The 22,077-nt window shown below is 35.7% G+C and overlaps 1 protein-coding gene and 1 long non-coding RNA gene across 3 annotated transcripts; one reads left to right on the forward strand and one right to left on the reverse strand.

Moving 5' to 3' along the window:
- The first annotated feature begins 769 nt into the window (after positions 1-769).
- ACX4 (acyl-CoA oxidase 4) lies at positions 770-15,337 on the forward strand. Of its 2 annotated transcripts, XM_068623496.1 has the most exons (13): positions 770-1,014; positions 1,771-1,875; positions 11,756-11,862; positions 11,978-12,055; positions 12,136-12,259; positions 12,378-12,451; positions 12,532-12,591; positions 12,745-12,854; positions 13,345-13,504; positions 13,891-13,967; positions 14,042-14,213; positions 14,340-14,432; positions 14,970-15,337. In XM_068623496.1, the coding sequence occupies exons 1-13, from the start codon at positions 987-989 to the stop codon at positions 15,093-15,095; spliced, it is 1,314 nt and encodes a 437-aa protein (XP_068479597.1). In that variant the 5' UTR covers positions 770-986; the 3' UTR covers positions 15,096-15,337. The 2 variants fall into 2 exon arrangements, with proteins under 2 accessions (XP_068479597.1, XP_090152119.1); XM_090295993.1 differs by lacking the exons at positions 11,756-11,862; positions 11,978-12,055; positions 12,136-12,259; ... (6 more) ...; positions 14,340-14,432; positions 14,970-15,337 and adding an exon at positions 4,265-11,113 and having other exon boundaries at positions 779-1,014.
- Positions 15,154-20,507, reverse strand: LOC137819602 (uncharacterized). Its single transcript, XR_011082351.1, has 2 exons — positions 20,266-20,507; positions 15,154-15,616 (listed from the first exon to the last, which is right to left on the reverse strand). It is a non-coding gene; the product is annotated as an uncharacterized LOC137819602 (long non-coding RNA).
- Positions 20,508-22,077: the final 1,570 nt, after the last annotated feature.

Consider the following 22,077-nt stretch of genomic DNA (forward strand, 5'->3'; position numbering starts at 1 on the left):
GGATGATAAAATTATTTTTGAGACAGATGATGAACATACATGACAACACTTTCGAGTTATCATTATGAAAATGATTTGAAGAAAGGTTAATTGCAATGTATTTGGAATTTAAAACTGTTTTTAAACTCAGCATAAATTACAAGTATTTATTTTTTGTTTAATATCAGAATAATACTTAACAAATAATTATATCCTGTATTTGTTTTCCATGCTATATCCTGTATAGATTATTATTTTAGATCATAATATTTTTGTTTTTTTTTATATTATATATATATATATATATATATTTACATGTAATTAATAATTGATGTAATTTTTGATTAATAATTATCGTAGAACATATTTAATATCATATTAAATATAATATATTAACGTTATTTTTTATACTTCTTTAATATTATAATATTATAAATTTATAATTTTAAAAATATTATAGTGCGGTTAACTAATATTTATTTTATTTTATCGTGTCATAAGTATTTTTAAATAGAAATTAATCTTCAATTTTTTTTATTGTGATTTTAATATAATAAAGGTATGTATTTTATATTTATATGATTTTTAATTCATTTAATTTAAACTTAAAAATTATTGTATAATTAATATTATAATTTAATGTATTACATTTAAAAAAATAAATTTATTTAAATATATGTAATTTAATAATTATTTTAAATTTTAATATTATCATTTAAATAAATGTAAAATATTAAAAATATTTCCGTGCGTTGCACGGGTTCAATATATAGTTTGTTAAAGAAGAGAACAATGCATAAAAAATGGAGGGAGGTAGTGATCATCAACACGTTACATGTGCGGACGCGGAAAGTCATAATCATCGCCTTGGGTTTCGTGTTCTTTCTTACTTCATTGCGCGAAGTCCAATTTACTATCTGTTCTTCCCCAATTCCTATAATATCGTGCCACTTGACCTGAACCCCTAATTTTCACTTTCCATTTCTTCAATCTCTCTCTCTCCGACCATGACGATCGCCTCTTCTACGAATCCAGGTCACTTATTTCTTCTCTGCTTCAATTAATTTAGTGTCACTGTTTGCATTATTCAATCATTCTTTTATTCAGTGTCAGTGTTTGCATCATTTAATTATTGCGATCGGTTCCAATCCAACATGACCGAGACTTTCTGAGAATGTTCAAGCGCTGTTTGATTCGAGCAGGATTTGCTAAATAAGTTTTCGTTTATTTTGTTACATCGATTCTTTAATATGGTTTGTTTGATGCTTGAAATATGTGTGAGAAAATTAAAGTGTCATTTTGATTCAGTGAAGCATTATGTTCTTTGCTGCTAGCACTTGAATTTTATTTTTTTTCTGTTAGAAGAGGTGGTTAGTTTAGCTCTAATGTAAATATAGGTATTTTTCTCAAACTAAATAGTATTGTTTAGAAGATGTTGATAAACCTAGCGTGCTTAGTTTGGTTGACTGACGCATTGTTAATTCTTATTTATTTAATGTTACGATCACTACTATTAATAGTGTTGACATTTTATTCGCAATGGGTTTATTCAAGGATCTGTCCTTGGTGCGATGTCTCTCTAGCCTTTTGGTGCACAGTTATTGTTGTATCTCGACCTGAAAGAGTCAGCCAAACATATTATTTAGTTATTATTTGTTCCAGTAATTTGTTTATTCCTGTCTTCTAATCCACTATTGATGTTTTTGAATTTTTCTGGCATTTATTACTAAATTTAATAATTTTATTAAGATGTTGTGCTATGCATTTTAATGAATGCTTTGGTTTGTGCAGACGGTTCTGTAAAAAATGCAATGCCTTCGTATTTTTATTTACCGCCACTAGATGTTTCTGCAGCATTTCCACAAGCAACACCAGCATCCACGTTCCCTCCTTCTGGTAAGAAATTTCTTTGATTATTTAGGTCATACTAGAGTAACAATGTTGTCTTTGCTTGAGCTTAGCGAGGTGTGCGGATTAAATTTACATGGCGCTTTTAATGTTGTTGTATAATAATCCAGATATAGTTCAGGTGTAAAGCCCCCCCTCTCACAAAGGCTTGTAGCACTTCTGTGTTCTACAATTTAATGTATATTTTTAACCATTTGTGATTGCATATTCTCTAGCTCTCTCTCTCTCATGCACGCTCATGCATCAACACATGTGAGTGTGCTCTCAGCCACACAAAATTGCATGTGTTAAATTTCCAATAACTTTTTAAAATTTATCTCACTTTTTTAAGCATGGCTATTCCTCAAAGGTACTAGACATGTCTTGTCATATAGGAAATGCTTCCTTTGTAGCCAAATTTCCTCTATTGATTAAGAGTCACAATTAGGCTTTGTTTGAATAAATTTTTCAATATGCTTTCTAAAAGGTTGAAATAAATTAAGCTTCCCCCATAAATTAAAATCCTTTAAAGCTTGAAATAGAGACTCATCTAGTCTTGAACTACATCTAGAGCAATGAAGATGTGTCTATGAGAAAAAGGCATCCTGGGTCTAGAGTTTTATCACAACTTGCATCTTATCTTCTTGGTACTTGGTCCTACTTCACTATGTTGACTTAAGCTACTAACATCTTGTGTTGAAGAAGCTTTGTCTGTTACTTGTCTCACACTAGGAAGTGATGTTAGTCATACCAAAACTATTTTGTTTGTTATTATCAAAACATGAGTGTCTTAGATTTGACTTCTAAACTAGGACTTGCATTTTATCATATAAAAATTCATCTAATCTTAACAGAGAGAATTGATATCCTCTAATAATAGTTATGATACGAGAATAAATAAAAACATTCTTAATAGCCCTTTCTTTAGAGATAGGGGAATGTCCTGATTGGTAAAGAGAGGAACCATCAAGACGGTATGTGTTAGATATTATTAGATATAATTAGATATTATGAGATATTATAGATATTACTAGATATCTCTATTTATGTAATGGGCTTAGCCCATATGTTTCTTTTCCTATATAAACATAACCCTATGTGTTCAATATATACAAGGGGGGTTCAATTGTTTTGGTGAACCCACTGTTCACTAGCATTTTCTAGCCACCGCCCCACCGTCTCGCTGGAGTCGCCGCCGGACCGTCATCGAAATCTCGTCGAAACCGCCGCCGGAATCGTTGTCGGAGACGCTATCAGAGCCTTCATCTTTGCTGCTGCCGCCAATTGACCGGTGACTGGATTTGTCCTTATCCTCTATGGCTTCTTCCGCTTTCGCTTCCGCTACCGCTGTTGCTAGTCTTGCTAATCTACCATTCACTCATCTTTAAAACAAATTTTTTGCACCTATGAGACATGTTCAGAAGTTTGGGAACAAGCAAAATTATTATACACCAATGATACTCAATGTCTTTATGGTGTATGTCAAAATCTCCTCACAGTTATTGCTCCAAAACGTCTTGATGGTACAATGGCGGAATATCTAAGTAAGCTTCATGCTCTTCTTCATAATTTTAATGAGTTATTACCTCTTGCCCCCACTCCTTCTCAAGAACTAGAACAAAGATCCAAGTTTTTCATGTTATTGGGTTTACATGGCCTTCCTGCTGATTATTCTCATGTTCGTAATCAAATTTTGGGATCTCCTATCGTGCCCAATTTTACTTCCACTTGTTCTACCCTTTTGCGTGTGCCAGGTAAACACACCATTGATATAACGTCTCATGTTGATGACTCTTCTGCTTTAGTCTCTCAGCATAATGATCGTACTCGCTCTCACAAGTCTGGCAAAGGGCGTCACAAGTGTGACCATTGTGGCAAACTTGGCCACAAAATTGACAGATGTTATCCCTTACATGGTCGTCCTAAATCTGTTGCAGTTGTTCAAATTGCTCCTGTGCAACCTTCTACTGTGGACCATACTTCAATTGATACCCAAGGCCAACCTGCTATTTTCAATGAATTTCTTAAATGGTATGAGGATCTTCAGAACTCTAGTTTCACGACTTTTGTTGCACATTCAGGTACATCTTTTGTTGGTCTCACTCACTCTACTTCCCTTGGCCCTTGGGTTCTAGATTCAGGTGCCACGTATCACATTAGTGGTAATCAATCTTTTTTCTCTTCCATATCTACTACAAGTTATTTACCTTTAGTTACCATGACCAATGGATATAAGGTACCATCACATGGTGTTGGTACTATTAACCTTTTTCCTTCTTTATTTATTGATAATGTTCTTTATGTCCCTGGGTCTCCATTTAACTTATTATCCATTAGTCGTCTCACTCGTTCCCTTGATTGTGTTATTTTGTTTACCAAAGATTCTATTTCTTTACAGGACCGGATGATTGGCACCGGATGTGATTCTCCATCTCTCATTCATGCTCGGTTGGGTCATCCTAGTCTTGCCAAAATGCAACAGCTTGTTCCAAGTTTGTCTAATGTGTCTAGTTTATCGTGTGAGTCATGTTAGTTAGGGAGACACATTCGTAGTTCTTTTCCTAGTAGTGTCTCACAATGTGCTTTATCTCCTTTTGCCTTAGTTCACTCTGACATTTGGGGACCAAGTCGAATTAAGTCTGATTTAAGATTTCAGTATTTTGTTACTTTTATTGATGATTATTCAAGATGTACTTGGGTCTTTTTAATGAAAAACCGTTCTACGTTGTTTTCAATATTTCAAATATTTTACAATGAAATTAAAAATCAATTTGGAATTTCCATTCGCATTTTGTGCACTGATAATGGATGTGAGTATCTTTCTCATTCTTTTAAAAATTTTATGGCTTCTCATGGTATTCTTCATCAAACTTCATGTGCTTATACACCTCAACAAAATGGGGTAGTTGAGCGCAAGAATAGACATCTTGTTGAAACAACTCGTACTATTTTAATCCATGGTGATGTTCCTCAACGTTTTTGGGGTGATGTTGTTCTTAGTGCATGTTATCTCATTAATCGCATGTCATCTTTAGTTTTAGATAACAAAATTCCTCATTCTATTTTATTTCCACATGACCCTCTCCACTTTTTACCCCCCAAAGATTTTGGGTCTACATGCTTTGTTCATAATTTTAGTCCTGGTCTTGATAAATTATCTCCTAAGTCACACAAATGTGTCTTTTTAGGATTCACTAGATCACAAAAAGGATATAAATGTTTCTCACCTTCTTTAAACCGTTATTTTATTTCAGCAGATGTCACCTTTAGTGAATCTTCCCTTTACTTTAAGTCTTGTCCTTCTCCTTCTATATCTTCATCTAATCAAGTTAATATTCCTCTTGTTGTGCCTAGTGCACCTAAAGATTCACCACCACCACCAACTCTTCAGGTGTATAGTTGTCGTCAAACGTCTCATCGTCCATCAAATGACTCTCTTCTAGTGCGAACACCTCATCCCCCTCCGACTCCGATAGTTGAACCTCCGACAGTTGAACCTGATCTTCCTATTGCTATTCGTAAAGGTATACGTTTTACCCGTAATCCCTCTCCACATTATACTGCTTTGAGTTACCATAGACTATCGCAACCCTTTTATACTTGTCTTTTGTCTATTCCGTTTGTATCCATTCCAAAATCTGTAGGTGATGCCTTAACTCATCCTGGTTGGCGTCAGGCCATGCTTGATGAAACGAATGTGCTTCAAAATAATGGAACTTGGGAACTTGTTCCTTTACCATCTAGGAAATCTGTTGTTGGTTACAAGTGAATTTTTGCTATCAAAGTTGGTCCTGATGATACTATTGATCGTCTCAAAGCTCGTCTTGTGGCTAAGGGTTATACCCAAATTTTTTGGTTTAAACTATGGTGATACTTTTTCTCCAGTGGAAAAAGATGGCTTTTGTTCGCTTACTCATAGCCATGGCTGCTCTTTAACAATGACCTCTTTATCAATTGGATGTCAAAAATGCATTTCTTAATGGGGATTTGCGGGAAGAAATTTATATGGAGCAACCTCCCGGGTTTTTTGCTCAGGGGGAGTCTTCTGGATTGGTATGTCGTCTTCGCAAATCCTTATATGGCCTCAAGCAGTCTCCTAGGGCTTGGTTTGGAAAATTTAGCAATGTTGTTCAACAGTTTGGTATAACTCGCAGTGAAGCAGATCATTCAGATTTTATCGTCACTCGAGTGCTGGGTGTATCTATCTTGTAGTATATGTTGATGACATTGTTCTTATAGGAAGTGATCGCCATGACATCTCACAAGTAAAACAACACCTTTGTCAAAACTTCCAGACCAAAGATCTTGTCAAACTTAGATATTTCTTGGGGATTGAGGTAGCACAATCCAATACTGGTATTGTTACCTCTCAAAGAAAATATGCATTGGATATTTTGGAGGAAATTGGGTTGATGAATTCGAAATCTGTTGATACTCTCATGGATCCCAATGTCAAGCTTCTTCCCAATCAGGGGAAGCCTTTTTCAGATCCTAAGAAGTACAAGAGATTAGTTGGAAAATTGAATTATCTTATTGTTACTCGTCCTGATATTTCCTTTGCAGTCAGTGTGGTGAGCAATTTCTTAATTCTCCATGTGAAGATCATTGGAATGCAGTCATTCGTATACTGAAGTACATTAAAGGCTCTCCTGGAAAAGGTTTGTTCTATGGTCATAATAACCATAGTAAATTCGTTTGTTATTCAGATGCTGATTGGGCATGTTCTCCATCTGATAGAAGATCAACTTCCTGTTATTGTGTCTCCATTGGTGATAACTTGATCTCTTGGAAGAGGAAGAAACAAAGTGTTGTGGCGAGATCTAGTGCAGAAGCAGAATATAGAGCTATGGCCTCAACTACTCGTGAGCTTATTTGGCTTAAACAGTTACTTAAAGAATTGCAATTTGGAGAGGTCACTCAAATGACACTTATATGTGATAATCAGGCTGCTCTTCATATTAGCTCAAATCAAGGTTTTCATGAAAGGACTAAACATATTGAGATTGATTGTCATTTCATTTGAAAAAAGATTATATCGAAAGATATCAAGACTGAGTTTGTTAATTCAAATAATCAATTAGCAGATACTTTTACTAAATCTTTACGAGGGCCTCAAATTGATTATATTTGTAACAAGCTAGGTACATATGATCTATATGCACCAGCTTGAGGGGGAGTGTTACATATTATTAGATATAATTAGATATTATGAAATATTATAGATATTACTAGATATCTCTATTTATGTAATGGGCTTAGCCCATATGTTTCTTTTTCTATATAAACATAAGTCTATGTGTTCAATATACACAAGCCTTTTAATAGTATGCAATAAGTAGAAACTATAAATTGGCGACAGGCCGAAGGAAACCCTTTTGAATCAATGGAGTGACAGTAGCAGTACCAAGCTAGTCTAACTGCTGTCGGGGATCTTCTGAGGAACTTTTTCACCATTTGGCGTGTATTGTCAGTAAGGGTGTTGTACTCCTACTCAGTCTCAACTGATTTTTTTATCATGGAGAGATCTCGCAAGATAGGACGGTCTTCTTTTCTCTTTCATTTCCTGGTCTAAAAAATTTCTATTATCAAAGAAGTCCTCCTTTCCGCCTTTGTGAGAGTAAAGTATATGGGTAGGAGACCCCCACCAGCCAGGTATCTCCCTCAAACTACAAGTCGGATTAGCTTCTCGATAATGAAACCTCCATTCTCCCTTTCTAACAAAGCATTGCTCGAAGTTCACGCCCTTAGTTCCGACATAGCTTGAGTAAACCTTCCAAACCAAGCACGAGGTGATTGTTTAAGACCATATAGGGCCTTCTTAAGTCTGCACGCCTTATTCCCTTCATTAACAATACCATAACCAGGTGGAATCTCCATGTATACTTCTTCCTCCAAGCTTCCATGCAAGAAGGCATTTTTAACATCAAATTGATGCATTGCCCAACCAAAGTGTGCTGCCAGGGAGAGAATAATCCTGACGGTATTCATTTTTGCCACTGGTGCAAAAGTCTCCTCATAATCGATCCCATAGGTTTGAGTGTACCCTTTTGCAACCAACCTTGCTTTATACCGATCCAGTGTGCCATCAGAGTTATACTTAACTGTGTATATCCACCTACATCCCACTACTTTCTTATCTTTTGGTCTCTCTACAATCTCCCAAGTCTCATTCCTTTCTAACGCGCTCATTTATTCATTCATGGCTCGAATCCAGTTCTCATCTTTTAAGGCTTCTTGTATCGATGTAGGGATTTTGATAGAATCAATAGCTGAAAGAAAACTCTGGTGCTGCATAGAAAGTTTTTCTGTAGACACAAATTGGGATATAGGATATTTGGCACAAGATCTTTTTTCTTTTCTCAAGGCAATAGGTAAATCATTTAGGTTAGGTTCAAAAGCAGTATTTAAGGTGTCCTCAAGAGTCTCACTGGTATGAGTTCTTACCTCCGGTTCTGACAATTGAAGTTGTTGTTTGACCAAGACGGGTTCTTGTTGCCTTCGCTGATATTGTTTTCCAAAATATTTTTCTTCATTATTCTTCTTTGGTAATGATGTTGGTGCAGGGTCTTTGTCATCCTCCCTAAGAACGAAATCCTGCAACAAGGGAAAAGGTGGCAACTCAAGGTCCTCAGCTTCTTGAATACTCTCCCCCTGAAGCTGAGAACTAGGAAAGAAAGACTCTATTTCATGGAAGGTGACATCTTTGGAAATATAAACTTTACGACTTTGAGGATGATAACATTTGTATCTAACTTACCCCGATAAGGACTATGAACATGGACAAAAGCAGGACAACCAAAGACACGATTCTGAAGACTATTCAACATGGGAATAGAAGGATAGAATGTGGTCATAACCTGAATAGGAGTAATACCCTCGAGAACCCGAGAGGGTAATCTATGAATCAAATAAGTGGCAGTCAGGACTGCTTCCCCCTAGTAAGATCCAGGAACAGATGTTTGGAAAAGTAAAGCTCGAGTAACCTCAAGGAGATGGCGATTTTTCCTTTCAGCAACCCCATTTTGTTGAGGAGTGTCCACACAGGTTAATTCATGAACAACTCCATTTTCTTGAAGGAACTTGGAAAGGTTTTAGTTCACATATTCTCTTCCATTATCAGAACGCAATCTCTTAATTGGACTTTCAAATTGTGTTTGAATCATTCTGTAAAACTTTACAAACAAGTGAAAAACGTCAGACTTATCTTTCATGAGGAATATCCAAGTAACCCGAGTACAATCATCAATAAATGAAACAAACCATTTTGCACCCGAGATATTAGGAATAGGTGAAGGTCCCCATACATCTGAATGAATAAGACCAAAAGGTTTAGAACTTTTATTACCATTGGGAGGAAAAGTTATCCGATGGTGTTTAGCAAACTGACAAACATCACAATGAAATGACTCAACAGACACTTCTGTAAATAAAACAAGAAATAAGGACTTTAGGGTACTAAATGGAGGATGACCAAGACGTCTGTGTTGAAGCCATATCTGAGAGGATGACCAAGATTCACGACCTTGCTGAAGATTAGAAGTGTGTGCCTGTAGTCTAGCACACTTTTTACTTTCTTCATGATGTAAATAATATAACCCGCCCTGCTCTTTAGCAATTCCAATAGTCTTCCCCGTGGCAAGATCCTGAAAAATACAATGGGAAGGGAAAAATACCACTGCACAATTTAAATCTTGGGTAATCTTTTGAATAGACAAAAGGTTATTGGATAGTTTGGGAACGTGAAGCACATTTTTTAATGGAAATGAAGGTTGAAGGTGAATGTTACCACGACCATTTACGGGGGTAGTGGAACCATTAGCAACAGTAATATATGGGTTACTGGATAAAGTAGTGTAAGATGAAAAAGAAGAGGAATGAGGTGTCATATGATCAGTAACACCAGAGTCTATAATCCAGATATTTTCAGTACTAGAAGCATTAAAGGATAAAAAACTAGAACTCTTACCACTCATAGTAAAGGAACAATAGCTAGATGGCTTACTAAGGGAGTCCATGAGAGCTCAAAACCAACCGAGTTTTTCAGATTGGCAAAATTTGATCCTGTTCACACAAAAAAAAAATTCCGCTGGAAAAATTTTCTGGTGGCGGTTTCCGGCGGCAGTTTCCGACGAGCGACGGTGGTGGTGGTCGGTGGTGGTCAATGGCGGTGGCAGTAACGGTCAATGGTGCAAGGTGGTGGTGGTGGTCAATGGAGAAAGGATAAGGAAAATAGAAAGTTGCAGCAATGAAGGTTGTCCAAAATAAAATAAAATTGTAGCAATGAAGGCTGCCAAGGAAAATGATTACAGCAATGAAGGCTAAAAAAAAAGATTGCGGAAGCAGAGTCTCCTAAATCAGGAGCTTTGATACCAAGTGGAAAAAATAGATGAAATATATTTCTAACGTTTCTAACAAATGTGATTACAGTCTCTATTTATAGACTGTTTTACAACCTAATTAAGGAAAAAAATAATAGGTAATGAAAGCAAGAAATAATGGGTGTTTAAAATTGTACAAATCAAATCACTAACAAATCTGTCCTAATAAATATAAAATGGAATATGCACTTAATTATAACATAATTCTCCTGATTATGCAACACTAACAATAGGAACATTTATAGAATGGGTTAACAAGAACTTCAACTATCAGACCAGACTTAACTAAAAACCTTCTTAATGGATAGATAATCAATGAGTGCGTGTTGTCTCCTTTTAAAGTCTCAAAGAAGCGAAGTGGGACTTTTCTAGGAAGTAGGGTTGATTTGTGACAACTTTCGTCACTGTCTTTCTAAGTGGTATGGTACGCTAGGTAGTTGACGGGCTTTTAACTGCGGTCTGGTTTTAAAGACTGGACACTAGAAAAGTATACTATTGGATTTAAGGCGTTTTGACGTTGTGATGATGACGTAGTCTTTGGCTGCAGACTAACACTCTGGAGACTAAGGGTCCTTACGGTGCTACCCCGCTTAGGTCGGAAGCCATCCCAGCCCGAACGAATTGGGTCTTTGCATTAACATCTAAGGATAACATCAGGTATAAGAAGGGCTTCTTAAAGGAGCACAGGAGAACCTATATCAAGGATGGTAGCTGACTAGCACTCACAAGGCACTGATGGGATGAGTTTCTTGATTGGCTAGTCAATCAAGGGATTTTCCGGAGAGCTATTACTAAAGATTCCAAAAGGAATTTCCTAACCACGAAATGTGGTACGGTCCCAATGAAAGTGTCTCTTAGCTAGTTTACCGGCTTCGGAAAAAAGAAAGAAAATAACTACCCAGTGTCATAACTCTAAGAGTTCATTGTCGTAACTCCTCAGGATGTTCTTTGTCGAGTCGACTGGCTTTAGTTCAGACAACGGAAACAAGAAAGTAAACCGCCACCCTTCCGCGGGGGTGGGGATGAATATCGATCGATAAGGGACATAGGAATGGCCCTTAACTATTCTACGGAAGGCTTAAATAGCATTCTCAGGAGCCTCAGGGAGGTCGGGGTATTCAATCCCATGATACTCAAGCAGCAAGGTGTCGTATTCTATTTACGGGGGTTCTACTAATACATCATAAAGCGGATCCTGGTTTTGGTTTATAGCTGGGAAAGGTCAACCACTACCCCCTATTTGCAGCTAAAAACAAACTCTGGAAGCAGTTCACTTGTTAAGACTTCTACTTTTCTTTTTTAAAACTTATTTTGAGTGAGCTTTAACTTTGAAGTTTCTTGAAGATAAAACAAAGCTGGGCCAAACACACCCTTGAATATGGTTTTCTTCTTCCTTAATTTCTTTTTCATTGATCCGCATGACTTGGCATTTTGATATTTTTATTATTTTGATTTAAATAAGTTATGCTTCAGGAATTCACTTCCAATTTTGTCTGATGTTTGAGAAACAGCTTCAGATTATTTTCAATTGGACGACTTGTTGACAGCGGAGGAGCATGCCATTAGGAGGAAAGTAAGAGAGTGTATGGAAAAAGAAATTGCTCCAATAATGACTGAGGCATGTATTTGTGATGCTCTTGTTAAATTAAAATTATGACGGGAAGTTATTCTTCCATAATGTTACCTTTTGCTTTCTTTCAATCGCATCATCATTCAACTATTTTTCTTCTCAGTACTGGGAGAAGGCAAAGTTCCCATTTCATGTTATTCCAAAGCTTGGTGCCTTGCACATTGCAGGTGGCACAATCAAGGTTCTCCCTATGGATATTTTCCTCTGTTGTTTAGATATTTCACTTAATCAATGAAGTTCTTAGCTAGCTCTGATTCTCAGGATTATGGTTGTCCTGGTCTTTCTCTTATTGGAAGTGCAATAGCTATAGCAGAAGTTGCAAGAGTTGATGCCAGCTGTTCAACTTTTATTTTGGTCCATTCATCCTTGGCAATGCTTACTATTGGTAATAACCTTGTTTCATTTCATGTAAATAATTCCCTAAATTTTAGTTGTTTCATTTGTATTCAAAGATATGATGTTAATAGTTCCTGATATTTCATAACTTTGACTGTCAAGTTTAGCGTTGTGTGGATCAGAAGCTCAGAAGCAAAAGTATCTGCCTTCTTTGGCACAGCTTCATACTATAGCATGCTGGGTTAGTTGATTTTCTTGGAAATATATTATTTTATGTTTCTGCTGAATAACCATTCCCGAAATGGGTTTTCTTAACAATAGGCTTTGACGGAACCTGACTATGGAAGTGATGCCAGTGCTTTGAAGACTACTGCCATAAAGGTGCGTTACCTTATGTGGACCTTAACTAGTATTTGCTTTTGATTCTTTTTGCCTTATTTGTCTTGTTAATAATTCATAATTGTATGTGTTCAATAGTTCCAAAGTTCAATGATACTGATATTTTATGGAGTTTCTTTGATTTTAAATGAACAGGTGGAGGGCGGATGGATCCTCGAGGGCCAAAAGCGGTGGATAGGAAACAGTACATTTGCTGATGTATTGGTGGTATTTGCTAGGAATGCAACAACGAATCAGATAAATGGGTATGAAATGAGTCCTCACCTTCATTATTTAGTCTCTGCATGCTCATATATGAAAATGAAATGTTAACTTAGATTTAAAATACCAGTTCATCTAAATGCCAAAGAGATTAAGTTATGTATTAAAATTTTGTGGACTGTGCTGTACCAATGGCCCTGGTTCCCAATAGGGAGGGAAACGAATAAAATAACTGACATATTTTGATATGGTAAAACATTAGCCTGATATGATGATGGCTGCGTACCATGGCCTATAGAAATCACACAATACATGGAAGTATGGAGAAGGATTTCTTTCCATTTTGGGGGATACCACGGACAGTAAAGAATGTCCTAGTTAGATGGAAGTTTATATGACTAGGCAGGCACTAGCAATAATAAGATGTTAAGCACACATTCTCTCACTCCAATCTTGTGTTTCCTGTGAACCTATTGTGTCTCACTTTGCAATTAATATTGTATTTACATATTTTCCCTGTACTTTCTATTTCAGATTTATTATTAAAAAGGACGCACCTGGTTTAACAGTAACAAAAATAGAGAATAAAATTGGACTTAGGATTGTACAAAATGGTGACATTGTTATGCGAAAAGTTTTTGTCCCTGACGAGGACAGAATTGCAGGAGTAAACTCTTTTCAGGACACAAACAAGGTATGGCTATGTGTGTTGTTTCTTTATTTTTCTTTCAATAAATCAATATGAATTCAACAAAAATTATTGCTTTGAGTTGCTGTTGTCAATAAAAGTTCTATTAGATGAAGCAGTAGATATGATATATCAATCTTTGGTTGGTATGTCCTCAATGCTCATTTTGACAGGCTGTTTTTGTTTTATTCAAGGAAACTTTAAATTCCACTTATGCATGCCTTCTATCCTCGTTGTTCTGTTTGATGCACAGATTGGAAAAATCTGGTTAAGAACGTAGATGCAATTACAAACCTTACATGCGTCTATCTTCTGTGCATTTTTCATCTTTCATGTTCGTTGCTTGATTTACAACATTACCATTGCTTATTTATTTTATCTCCTAAAATCAGGTGCTTGCTGTTTCACGTCTAATGGTTGCTTGGCAACCCATTGGTATATCGATGGGCATCTATGATATGTGTCATAGGTACCGCTTAATTACAATGCAGTCACACTTAATATTTCACAGAAACTATTTTCTGAATTTGGATTTATCAATAGGTATCTATCAGAGAGGAAACAATTTGGATCTCCATTAGCAGCTTTCCAAATCAGCCAACAGAAACTTGTCCAAATGCTCGGTAATATTCAAGCTATGATTCTTGTTGGTTGGCGCCTCTGCAAATTGTATGAGAGTGGTAAAATGACTCCAGGTCATGCTAGCTTGGGAAAGGTAGTTTTTAACATATGTCGCAGTTGTAACCCCATGCTTTCTTTCCTAAAACCAAACTCAAGTAATACTACTTTAAATTATTTTTAAGGTAGATGTATGCTAATGAATTTTGTTATGACCTTTCAGTCATGGATCACCTTGAGAGCAAGAGAAACAGCTGCTCTGGGCCGAGAATTGCTAGGTGGAAATGGAATTTTGGCTGATTTTCTTGTGGCAAAGGTATGGTTAATTCCTAATTCAAGATTAATTTTGTTAAGCCTCAAGTTTGATCAATGATTTAAACTGGGTAATTTAGTTGTACGTTGATGAATATAGATCGTCTAGCATAAATCTTGCCTAATAGATGTATGAAGAGGATTTAAAGCCAAGTGTAATGTTCTAATGATCTTTGTTTCATTCTGTTGTCATGGAAGCTATATGTAACTTGTAAAGTTAAAGTCTGAGTATGAAGAACATATTAATTTATAGACATCTTAGTAGCAGCATGTATGTGCTTTGAAAGTTGCAACTGATTGACTGTTTTAATTCATGTATTAAGATTTAGCTATTAATTGAAGAACATATGTAACTTGTAAAGTTAAAATCTGAGTATGAAGAACATATTAATTTATAGACATCTTAGTAGCAGCATGTATGTGCTTTGCAAGTTGCAACTGATTGACTGTTTTAATTCATGTATTAAGATTTAGCTATTAATTGAACCTAAATTCGGTTAATTAATTTCATAACATTTTTTTTTCTTGTGTTTTGTTGCAGGCATTCTGTGATTTAGAACCCATCTATACCTACGAAGGCACGTATGACATTAACACCTTGATTACAGGTAGAGAAGTTACTGGGTTTGCCAGCTTTAAACCAGTTGCTAAAAGAAGTCGATTGTAGAAGTGAAATACATTGTTCCTTTTGTAGACTTCAATGTAATCAATGTGGTTGTGACTACTATGAATTTTGAGAAATGAGAAACATTTAATACTCATAAAGACGCTCGTTGTTGGGGCATTGTACGGGAGAGTAGGCTGCTGATAGTTGGTAGATAGTGTCAGGCAATTCTTGCCTTACGAGTCTAACCTGTTTATTGATACAAGTAATGGGATTGAAGTAATTACTTATGTGAGCCTTTTTTATGCCTGACTTACAAATGCTTTTAAAACTTAGACTTCATTTGAAAACTTATTTGAAAGCTTTTTTGCATGAAGACTTTCAGATGGGCATAAATTTCTCCTTAACACATGCAAACTTGTCACCAAAAACTCTTTGAGCTTGCCTGGATCTGCCATTAAAAGACTCGTTCAAACAAATCCTTCCTTGGCTTGCCTTTGCCCTATGAAGGCACAGGCATTTATGCGAATCTTCCTCTTCTTTGGCTAGATTTTCTGGGTGAGCAAATCCATTCTCTGACTCTTCTGTTAAGATTAATCCTGCTAATCAGTATTCACTATTTGGAGTGCCATTATGGGTTTGAACACCTCCACCAAAGCAAGGCTATCACTACAATATGTTTTTAGTGAATCGTTCTCCGTGTACTACAATTGATTCTTTTTACTCTAGTTCAGGTGTGTCTAACTAGTCAACTAACTATTCAACAATAAAGGTATTTGAGTATCTTAGATATTATTACGTTCACGAAGGTAAACTTGCTCACACATCCAAGAAGACAGTGTTTGTAAGTTATTGGAATGAAGTGAAAGGTTTAAGAATAGAGACGTCGAGTAGAGAAATGGGTGATCTTGAGTAGAGACGTCATGTTTAACGAAGTTTCTATGTTATATACGAAATCTAAGCAATTGCTTAGGAAAATGTCTAGCCAGTTGGAGGAACCGAACTTGGTGGAGTTTTCTTTGTAGAGAAGGTGAGGTATCTATAACAATGCACCTTATCATCTAGAGCAACATTCAAAGGTCTCAAAGGTAGCGACAACAATTGGAAAGTTATAGTTTGACGATAGTGTATAGACGTTGATGTAGTGGAAGAAGTGGAGTTCTTTGAACTAACTACATTCCATGATGCAATTGATAGTGCAAAAGTTGACAAATGGATAGTTTTATGCACGAGGAGATGGAATCTCTACAAAGAATGAGACTTGGGAGCTAGTCAACTCATTTGGAGGCATAACTCTTGTTGGTTGTAAGATTTTCAAGAAGATCACTCATAGAGCATTTGATGGTAGAACACCCAAGGGACAATATATTAGAGTCTATCAAGTTCAAAGCTCAATAGGCAATATATAAAAAAGGAAGGGGTGGACTTTTATTTTTATAAGCAAAGAATAAATAAAATAAAACGAGGTACTTTAGGGGTATTTCAACCCTTGTACAAAAAAATCAAAACAAGTTTTCTTGCACCCAATCTACTAAGGATCCACTAGACCTTACATGACATTACTCAAAATCACATATCAGAACAAGATATAGAATCCCCAAATACATTAACCCACCAGTGAAACACACCCTCAGAACAGACACAAAATCCAATAGCTAAAGAAAGTCTTTGCCAGCAGTATGATCAATGTCATAACTAATTGCCAAAGAAAACAACCAATCCTGCGAGAAAAGAACATAACTAGAAAAACTTGCACAAATCACAAACAACTTCCAAACGCAACCCAAGGCAAACATATCAATTCATCCCTGTCAGGTAGAAAAAGCCAAGAAAATATGCACAAAATACACCACAACTTCCAAACTTGGGCAAAAACATTAAATAAGAAACACCAAATATCTATCTTTCAAATATCTCATACAACACTAAGGTTCCAAACACCAGTTTGAGTAAGAGAAAGCAACCAACCTTTCTTTTACTGTGATCCAAGATCAAGTCTTCCTTTGTACCACAGTAAAGACCTCCACTAGATCTACCCGCCCATTCTAAAAAATAACCGTATTCGTATGATTCCAAATTTCACTTACAATATCCACCCAAATGCCTCCCCCCCCCCCCCCCCCCCCCAACACCTGATAATAACATGTTTCAAACCTATTGGTTTAAACATTTTAAAATGCATTTGTGCATCACAATATAGAACCAAAGAAGACCTCAGCCACTCAAGACACAATCCCCAAATTCTCCAAGAGACCTTACATTCAAAAAATAAATTTCTTACTCTTCTTCCACACCGCACAAGGGACACCAAACACACATCAAAGGTATACCACATCTCAAGAGATTGTCCTTAGTGGCAATCACATTACATAACACCCTCCAAGCCGTAAATTGTGTCAAAGGTAAAGTCTTTAATGTCCAAAGTTCCGCAAAGGGTTCCTCAACCGCTACATACTCCTCCCCCATGAGAATATTATAAGCTTCCTTCACGAAGAAGTTCGTAGAATCAACATCCCTCCAGAGCCATTTATCGGTCTTATTTCAACCCTTTCTTGTTAACCTCTTGTTGTCCAAGACCTGCAATAAACTATCAGCCATACTAGATTCCCACACAAAGAGATCCCTTCTCCACCTCAGCTTCTACGATCAACTATTATTGTTCCAAACTCCAACTTGTGAAAGAGTGCGACCAGTATCTAAAGATATCGAAAAAAGCCTATGAAATTTGTGCAATAAAGACACATTGTCCATCCACTTATCTTCTTAGAATCTGATTTCTTTCCCATCCCCTACTTCTCACCAACCTCTGTCTTCAAAGTCATTACCCCACTCCTTTAGATTCCAAACCTTCCTAATGTCTCTCCACCAAAACGATTCCTTACAATTATGACCTTGAGATCTTAGCCCTCTCCACTCACCATACTTAAAGTCTATAATATATTTTCATAAATTATTCTCTTTAGACTTAAGTCTTCAAATCCATTTTTCCAGGAGGGCCAAGTTAAATTTTCTTAAATCAATAACCCCTAATCTACCTTTGTCCTTCGACTCACAAACCTTATCCCACGTCACTCAAATAATTTTTTTGTTCTCTGAGCCCTAATCCCACAAAAAATTCTTTTGTAGCCTTTTCACTTCCTTCACCATAGTTGTCGACATACAAAATAAGAACACGTAGAAAAAATGAAATTTTTTCTCCTACAGATAAAATATCGATTGAGGTTTGTTTAACTCCACTAGCAATATTAGACATGAAGTTTGAGCAATTTGACGTGAAGAGGACCTTCTTCCATGTGACAATCAAAAGGTTAAAGGTGTTATAAGGAATAACTAGTGTCCAAGCTAAAAAGGTTATTGTATGGATGAAACAATATCCTAAAGAATGGTATAAAATATTCCATTAATTCAATCGTCTATCAAGGATACAAAAAAAAAAGTTGGTAGCGGATGAAATATTAAAGAATAACGCAGAGTATATGATTGAGGCTCTCGAGAGGAACCTTAAAATTAAAAAATAAAACTACGGGTACAAAAGATTTTAATACACAATTTAACTCTCCTGTATTGTATTTGACCTATTTTCACACTAAATATATCTTACTGACCAACTATTGCTCACAACTTCTATGGACCAAGGACCAACTAGAGAATACAATGTTTACGAGTCTAACATTCCTACACTATGTGATAATAGTGCTTCCATTAGTCTATCTAGAATACTCATTTTTTATTTTATGAAAAACATATTGAAATTAAATACAATTTGTCATATATCAAGTCCAAAAGGATAATGTAGATTTTTAGTTTCTATCTATAAAAGATCAACTAGTTGATCGTGAAAAATAGACTAATAGGTTTATGAAACCTACTAAACATGAAACTTGTTAAAGAATTATTAATTGGTTTTTGTCGTTGCCTCATGCATCATGACATGGTGCATCTAATGGTAATATGACCACTACATAGTCTAATTACATCACATGCATCACATATGTGTCTATAAATCATTTTGGATTTAATGTTTATCTTTCAAAACAAGTCCCAGCCCAATAGTTTTTCATACAACGTAAAAAAGTAGCTTCCTTCTTTTTACAAGCATACACTCATCATTGTCATAGACTATAAAGAAACAATTCTTTGCTACCAACGCTCTCTATGCAAGAACTCAACTTTTCCTAGCAAGATTCAATATTAAAAATAATTGGTATGAAATTAAAGTCCATAAGTTTAATTCCTATTAGCATAATTCCTATTCACTTGTTTTTATAGTAAAAGTTTGCATGAATAGAGATGTGAGTTCCCAAAGATTATTCATATGAGTAATTAGAGGAGGTAAAGTATCATTATAAGGGTGTTTTTTTTTATGACTAGATATTTATATCATTAAAACTTACTCACACTTCATTTAAGTGATGAATTAATGCACATTGTAGTAACAATTTTAAAACTCATCAATGAGCTTTAAAACAAGAGAGAAAATATATTATAATTTTAAAAAAGATAAAATAATTTATGATAATTAATTAACTTACATTATCATTTTTTCACGGAATAATGTAGATTAACTTGTAATAAAAATTCGTTTTATTATGTTTAGAACTAAATTAACTATTAAGAAATATATTTTAATTTTTCCACAATTAAATTTAAGTAAGATGAAATTAAAACTCCTGGAACACCTAATGAACATATGACTCAAGAAAATTAGGCTAAGACATCATACGAAAATAAACACTTGAATTAGAAAGCAATTGTCGAATTCAATTATGCTCACGTGAAACATGAAAAAAATTAAACAAGTTATTTCAAATCAAAGATCAATTTGAATTAAATCATGCTCTAAATACCACATCATATGAGTTGAATTACAAGACATACACATTAATTTATTAGTTTCACTTGAGTTAGGAATTTGATTATCAATTATGGTGAACACTCAGTGAGGATGTCATTGGACACAAACTTAACCAAGTGATTAACTAAGTGTGAAGGTTATCTTCAAAGAGAAAAAGAGAAAAATACACACATAAGAGTATGAAAATAAGAGCGAAAGTATAGAAGATAAGAATTGAAGAAAAGTAAAGAATAAAACAAGAATTTAGAATTGAGAAGAGAAAAGAGAGTTGTGATGGTGGAGGATGGAGGATACTCACGCCACTTGGCGGAGAAATCCAAGATGAGGGGCGGTTACAGTAGTAAAAGGTGAAGATTGTGGGGGAGGTAGAGTAGAAACCTGGTTTTGTAACAGAGACATGGATGACTGGATGAGGTCATTATGTGCATCCAGATTGTTCTGGCAAGCTTCTGTAGCCTCCATTTGAGATTGTATGGTTGTGAGGCGGTCTTGAATGGCCTGAAGAAGCTCTTCCATATCTTTGGATTGTGGAGCAAGATCAATGAAAGCACCAATGATAGATAAAAGGAGACATCTACAATAACTACCGTAACTAACTAGCATTAGGGTAAAATTTCTCTTCCTTTATTTTCAACACTATTCACTTATATATGTGAGATTTTAGGTTAAGAGTTATGGGCTAACAGAGGCCCAATTACATCATTTACTAACTGCACTACCCTATTCTATTATGTAATTCTTCATCCATGTGAGTTGTTTTGGTTGTCTTTTAGGTATTCCTGTAGTGTTGGGCCTTCTCTATCACATGAACATTTGTCATATTTTCATCTTTGTTACGAATTAAAGATTCATTGAAAGGATTTTCTTTTAACCCTTTGATGAAAGCATCTACGAAAATCTCTTCGTCGGGTGGGTGAATGCGCACTATCGTGTCGCAAAAGCAACTAAGGTACTCTTTGATAGGCTTGTTTTCCATTTGGCAGTTGCCAAAGAGATCTTCAGAGGTTTCACTATATTGGATACATATTAGTCCAGGAACATTTGGAAAAACTTAAAAAAGGAGGTAATAGTCCCATCCAAGATATTGTTGAACCACTACGATGCAATTCCTGAAAGGGTTATGACGAACACTTTGCATTGAACAAAATGACATCTGACCACCGAAAACCATCATATGAGCTCAAAACACTCGGAGATGCTCCTTAGGATCTGTTATGCCCATAAAATATGTAACCTTGGGCATAACGTAATGTGGTGGCACATGTTCATGCAAAATCTCCTAAGATAAGGGTTGGGTATCAGGTGGTAATAACATTGAATCTGAGTTAACCCTTTGTTGGCCACCATTTGCTTACGTAATGTTTGGTGCCACTCGATGTTAATTCTTTGCATCTCTTTATGGACTTTCAATGTGTCTTTTAATGGGTGTCGAGACTTTTCTGCCTTTTGTCGCATGACCTCTCTTTCAAGTTGATCCTCTTCCACTAACAGCGAAGGGCCTCCCTATCACGTTGATCCACTGTGCTCATTTTCTTGCTTCCTCGTTTTTTTGTTGCAGATTTTGCATCACCAAAAATTTGATGAAGGGTAGGGGTGGTATTGTTCTCTATTTTTTATTGTGTCATCTTCCTGGAATTTATCATCTTGATTTGTGAGAAAAGCTGGTAACATGTGAGTGAGAAAAGTTTTGTCTTACCTTACGGTAGGCGCCAAATATTCGGAAAAAGATTTGAACTAGATATAACTCTTAACTTTTTAGTTATCGTATATCAATGTTCTATGCTTAATATATGACTTGAGCCACTTAGGTCATGATCTTTTTGTATTTATAGGAATTTAGTGTTGATTGAAGAACATTCCCGCAATCTTCTCAAGTAATGGAGAGAAAATCTCAACACAAAATCCAAAAGAGATAAGAGATGAAAGATTTCATCAATCGCTTTAGGAGATCACATCTTGAGAGCACAAGAACAAACTTAGGAAGATTTGGAGCATTGATTATAATCTTAATAATACCTCCTCAACTTTACATCAACCCATCGTATGGTTAGGTCAGACCTTAAACCATTCACTCGTGGGACGAAGAACTAGGAGGGTGCAATAACATTAAATAAGTTATATTAATGGTTTAAGGTTTCCAACTTCATTAATCTAGGAATTCCTTCAAAGAAAAAAAATTCATTACAAAAT

Source organism: Phaseolus vulgaris, chromosome 10 (genome assembly GCF_051622355.1).
Source record: "Phaseolus vulgaris cultivar YP4 chromosome 10, ASM5162235v1, whole genome shotgun sequence".
Lineage (NCBI taxonomy): Eukaryota > Viridiplantae > Streptophyta > Magnoliopsida > Fabales > Fabaceae > Phaseolus > Phaseolus vulgaris.

Excerpts from the sequence above, each read along its gene's own strand:
- ACX4 (XM_068623496.1), top strand. The coding sequence starts at position 987 with ATGACGATCGCCTCTTCTACGAATCCAG. Across the intron at positions 1,876-11,755 it reads ATCCACGTTCCCTCCTTCTG|CTTCAGATTATTTTCAATTG; the intron begins GTAAGAAATTTC and ends TTTGAGAAACAG. Across the intron at positions 13,968-14,041 it reads ATCTATGATATGTGTCATAG|GTATCTATCAGAGAGGAAAC; the intron begins GTACCGCTTAAT and ends ATTTATCAATAG.